General features: G+C 33.0%; 1 protein-coding gene across 1 annotated transcript; it reads right to left on the bottom strand.

Annotated features, from left to right (window-relative positions):
- Nucleotides 1–203: 203 nt before the first annotated feature.
- LOC137815065 (arginyl-tRNA--protein transferase 2-like) lies at nt 204–5,071 on the bottom strand. Its single transcript, XM_068618096.1, has 6 exons — nt 4,693–5,071; nt 3,976–4,014; nt 3,273–3,423; nt 1,711–2,835; nt 1,126–1,441; nt 204–514 (listed from the first exon to the last, which is right to left on the bottom strand). Exons 1-6 carry the CDS (start codon nt 4,802–4,804, stop codon nt 398–400), a joined length of 1,860 nt encoding a protein of 619 aa, XP_068474197.1. The 5' UTR covers nt 4,805–5,071; the 3' UTR covers nt 204–397.
- Between the last annotated feature and the right edge of the window lie 618 nt (nt 5,072–5,689).

Genomic DNA, 5,689 nt, shown 5'->3' with positions numbered 1-5,689 from the left:
TCAAACTAAATTTAGATCGTGCATAGATTAAATGTCCTTTTTGAAGAAACTAATATTAAAGAGATTAATTTTACATAATAATTTATACAAATTATTTTATACATAATAAAAGAATTTTCGTCTTTTTTTCTTCTTTTTTGTTACATTATAAAATATAATCCTTAACTAATGCACTGGAAAAGAAAATACCATTGAACTCCGTCTATGCAAACGCAAGAGAATTTTGATTATGTAAGATGTAAAATGAAACAATCCATTAACCAAAAACTTCTGGGCTCACACAATTGCTATTGCCATTATCATTAGCTATCCCACAGAAGAACGCGTGAATTATATTTGCAGTGGTTTGTTTCCTTTCTGAGTAGCTTCTTATTAAATTGAAGTACAGAGATTTATATTATCCAAGAGAATAGACCATTCGCTCAGATACCACTGTACCCACAACCTTCCTGTATCTCCGCAATTGTGAGTCCAAGTAACTTCGCTGCTCAGGACCAAGGGCAATCCGCAGATCCTTCAGAGATGAAAACGCCAGTATATGCAAAGCAAAAAAGTAGACAAAGCTATAGTCAGAATGAAAAGGGATAAATCACGCAGCACTTACCTGTTGTTAAACACAAAGGTCTACCAAATCAATGACTCTTATCCCATGCAATCCTGTTTTGTGTTTGATAATGCATAATTTGTTTTCATTCCATGTTTTACAAATTATTACAAGAATGTTATGTTTTCGCTTCTTTTTTGTTTTCAAATATTTCTACCCAAATGATGAAACAAGATAGCTGTTTTCATCATTTCCTTCCCTTTTTACTTCCATCAAATGTTCAAACGCTATTTCAAATAGCGTCTGAAAAAATGCTATAAATTAGTGAGATATATTGGGTAATCAAGCACAGAAGAACGCGTGAATTATATTTGCAGTGGTTTGTTTCCTTCCTGAGTAGCTTCTTATTAAATTCAAGTAAGACATACTAGATTCCATTGTGACCAAGTCAAACATGTTAAAATGCTGGTTATACGAAGTCAAGACATGTTAAATGGAATGTTATATGCTATTTAAGAACAGTCAGGTGCTTAAAGTGCAGGAAGTAATAGGTGTATTTATTCACCAACCATTAAGCATACCTTGTATTTCATATGCGATCCCTTTATCCCCAGCAAAACCTTGCTGACATCACTAATTTCTGGATCATCATATGAAGTAGTTTCTAGATCAGGTTCATCGTCAGAGCATTCTGATTCAGACTCAACCATTTCTTCATCCTCAAGCATTGGAACATCATTTGCATCTTCTTGGCCACCGTCATCAAACTCCCTTCCCATTATATCATCAGTATTTTGAGGTAGGGGTGACTCTCCATTTTGTAAAATGGAAGCATCTGATAAGACAACATAAGGTCTTCTATCAAGCAGAGGCCTTGCAACATCAAATGGGACCCACCTGGAGGTCGTGCATTGCTGTCAGACTTGTATAATATATAGGGACAAGGGAGCAGAGAAAAAGTGATCCAAGTTCAGGGAAAATAACTTCCATTTTACATTATTTATTCCTTAAGCGATTACACCAAGATTTGTAGTCAAAGAGAATGTGAATGGATATAATTCAAAGCAAAACCAAGGGGTTGCAGACAAACTAAATGCTCTATAAAAATAAACTGGAAGCATGATGAAGAAGTGGTTTTATTAGCTCACTGCAATGGAATAACTTACTGATAGCGAAGAGGGCATAGAAGTTCTGAAGGGCGATATGCAGCTTTGTATCTCATCTTGTTGCAAGAGTGAATATAGTAGCCAAGATAATAGTATTGTAAACTAGGACAATAAACCTGGTTTTCTTTCACCCAACCTATTTCTTGAAACGCTGAGTACTTGCCTAGTGATAGAAAGGCAAAATCTGGATCCCAGAACAAATATTTACTTGACAAACAATTAGGAAGGATATCTATAACACCAACTGCCACTAACTTGCCATCTATTAGATATTGTTGATGGAAAGAGCCAAAACCACAAGGAGGAACCGTGCTATCACCATTAGGAAAAACTTGTAATAATGGAGTATCAACCAAAAACATGCGATATGAGCTCTCAGTGACACTTTGTGGTTTATCATTATGTACTTTGATCTGATATCTTCTGTACAAAGCAAATTCTTCTGGATCAAAACTGGATCTGTTTAAACGGATCTCAAGCTTTCTTCTTTTTACCTGACAATGTTGAGGACCAATCAAACCATTTTCTCCAATATCACGCTCCATTCTAGACTTTTTGGGAACTGAAGCAATTTTACCACTTCCAGTCAGGGAATCGTGCTTACTAGAAGCATAAAAATTAATATGTCCATTGCAAGCCCTGGTCAAAAGACCAGAATTTTTCAATGTTGGATCTAAAGAAGCCACTAGCTTTTCTGCAATAGTTTTAGGAGAGAATTCATTCTCCTTTTCACAAACTTTTGATGGGTTGGAATCATTGCCAGCCTTGTCACATGATTGTGCCCGCTTTATAGATGCTGCAATTTGAAAGGCAATATTGCTGCTGTACAAGAGATCTTCAGATCCATTAACTAGGAACTTTCTTTTTCCCTGTGAAACTATTTTTACTGAAGCTTTTGGTAATTGAATACCAGAAGGAAATTCCCCCTTCTCAATGAAGATGTGTATTACACTCTCAATTTTGTTTGATAAATAGTGCAGAGATTCTTCAACTTCATCCTTGTCATCATTGACAGCAGCTAGGGATTCTTCTGACATAGGTCTGGAGTGGTTTTCTGATTTGGTTGAAGTATTTGGGTCCTCCATAGCCTCAACTTTTTTTACATCCAAGGCTCCATCTAAAAACCTAGGCAGATAGAATTGCCGATGAAAAATACAGTTTATGGATAGACAGAATATGTGCGGGTCACAAATGTCAAATAAAGAGAATTTCCTGTGCTAGAAAAATACAATTCTAATGTTCTCTACTACCTACTTGAAAACTCCCACACAAATAAATGAAGGAAAGAAAAGAGGAGCAATGTCTTAAGCTAAATATATTGATGCACTTCAAAAGTCCAACCACCTTCAATCCCCAACCCCAAAAGAAAATAGAATAAAGTTAGAAAAGGTTTTTTTGTAAAATAATGTTAAAAATTGTCTCTCATATCATGCCTGTAAGATGCTTAAAAAACATCTAAACTTGCAAAAAGTTCACAAAAATAACACTTTCTAATTTCAACAATTTCGATTTTAAAAAATGCAGCTCAAACCCTCAAGAAAAACCATATCGAACAATCATACCTTTGGATTCGTCTAGATACACGAAGTTGTTCCTTAGAGGGAACGTAGTCACTTGCTTTCAAACGAATTGTATAAGAAGGGCAACATGTCTTTTCCATCTCTGGTTTATAAAGAAAAGATCCAGATCTTCTCCAGCCCCGATCAAGCAGATCTAGCAAAGGAAAATAAAGTGAAATTTAAATAATTTGAACTAAATAATACACACAAATCCATTCAAATCAAAGTTTTATTAACGAACAGCTAAGAGATAAAAGCTATACATCTCTCCAAAAACAGAAGTTTGGAACATAATGTAATTTGAAGGTCAAGAAAGAAGGGAGAGAAAATTAAACCATGAAGCAAAAATCACCATTTCAATTAAAAAGCAATCACTTTCATTAGAAACATTTCTTTTGAGGAGAAATAATCATTCTTTTAAAAGCTTACTTTGGAAGCTTTTTATTAAAACTTGCACATCAATTTCAAAGAGGAAAATATTCAATAGAAAAGCATCAGTTTTGATTTGCAACAAAGAATATGTAGTTCCAAAGCATGTCACAAAGCTATACATATACTTCATGATGCAAAAAGCAGGCTTGTTAATCTAAGCCTCGAGAATTTTCTTACTCAGTTGGAAATTAGATATTAGATAATGCAAAAAAAATGAGCAATCTAGAATTGAGTAGAGAGTGTCAAGCATAAGCAAAGAACAAACTGTACTGACCTTGGTAGTCTTCCACTGTAAGGCTATGTGCCCACATCCCTATGATAAGAGGGAAAAAAAATAATTAGACAACTGATTAATTACATTAGTGTAAGTCTGGAGAAGGCAAGAAAACAATCAAGACATGATATGTACTCTTATCTATCAATAATATTGAAAATGCATGATTTTCCAAAAGGGAATTAAACACACAATCCGACGTAGACATTAATAACTTGGTGCTCTCGCCAAGCTTATCAGAAGTGTATTTCTGAATAGTAATCCATATGGCCATAACATAATGCTAATTCACAGTTATAAAATGTCTATCAACAATACAAGTTTTTATAATCTATTCAGAACAATCAAATTAATTGTTCGAGTCCATGGCTCAGTGGTATAAGATTATTGAAGTAAACAAAAATTGAAAAACAAAGGACCTTTGAACAATAAATGAAAGCAATTTTGTAAGCTCGCTTAGTCATAGCAGGATTAAGTGATTAACTAACTATAGCAAAGCGAATTAGAAGAATGCGTTTATGTTTGAATTAAAAACTAGACGCTATCGTTTTCCGCAGAAGATGACTCGTTTCTATTAACCAACCAACAAATTCTTCAAATTGACGGAGAAAACGCAAACCGCACCGAATCCAATAAAGAGCCGAAAACTCAGTTCAGGAAAAAAAAAGGAGAATTCACGAAAAAATCAAATTGAAGAGAGAGAGAAAGGGAAGGGACCATGAGAGATGCTATTGTGACGAGAAGATCTGCAATAGCCGCAAGAGGTTCGACGCCTTCCGCAATCCACAATCACGCTTTCCTTCGGCATGTTAGTGCTGCTACTCGCCATTTCTTCTTCGCGCTTGGTTCAGAGGTTTGGGGCTTAAACGGCGTCGTATTAATGGATATTCATCGATGTCAATGTACTCTTAATATCAGAGGGTTCTTTCTTTCAGACAAGTTTTTCAATTTTTGTTTGTTTGGAGATCTAAATAATTACGCAGTACAGCAAAAAAAAGAATGCGTCAACATCAAACGCACAACAACAACAACAACCCCGTTCCGTCTGATTATAACAGTGATTCATATTCTGGTCTCACAGGATGTTTCTATCGCAAATTAATTATATATAATTCTTTATAATTTAATCAGTGGGTGGTTCTTTTTTATTGTAAGTAAAAAAAATGTATTTGTATTGTCTAACGCGACTATTATATTAATAAATATACTTATATATATTACACAATTATAACAGAAATCCTAGGTTCTTCAAACTAATATTCATATTAATTACATAAATATTACAAAGAAACTAAAAACTTCTAGTTAAATATGAACTAGTTATATTACAACATATACAATATATATATATGAATTAATAAAGAACAGGAAATAATATAAATATATATATATATATATATAATAAGTCACATATTATATTTTACTAAAATAATATACAATGAATTACAATTAAATTATTTTTACATAAAAATATTAATTTTTAACTTCATCTCAATAATTTTGTATAATTTATCATACTTATCACATTTTTTTTTATATTTGTATTAAAGACGTCTCTTATATAATAATACTTAAATCATAAAAATATTAAAAATTCATATTATGAATATTATTTATTAATAATACAGATAATTAAATATACTTTGTTGGTTTTAAGTGATATTAAGAGAAATATATAATGTCTTAGAGACATTAAGAGGAGTATATAATATTT

The sequence above is a fragment of the Phaseolus vulgaris genome, chromosome 1, assembly GCF_000499845.2.
Source record: "Phaseolus vulgaris cultivar G19833 chromosome 1, P. vulgaris v2.0, whole genome shotgun sequence".
NCBI lineage: Eukaryota > Viridiplantae > Streptophyta > Magnoliopsida > Fabales > Fabaceae > Phaseolus > Phaseolus vulgaris.
Note: the sequence above shows the minus strand (reverse complement) of the source record. Positions and strands in the feature narration are given on the sequence as shown.

Bases quoted from the DNA above. Each gene is read 5' to 3' on its own strand.
- LOC137815065 (XM_068618096.1), bottom strand. From the start codon at position 4,804: ATGGCGAGTAGCAGCACTAACATGCCGAAGGAAAGCGTGATTGTGGAT. The intron at 3,424-3,975 runs GTCAGTACAGTT...TTCCTTTGCTAG, and splicing joins TACAGTGGAAGACTACCAAG to ATCTGCTTGATCGGGGCTGG. The intron at 515-1,125 runs GTATGCTTAATG...TCATCTCTGAAG, and splicing joins GATCGCATATGAAATACAAG to GATCTGCGGATTGCCCTTGG.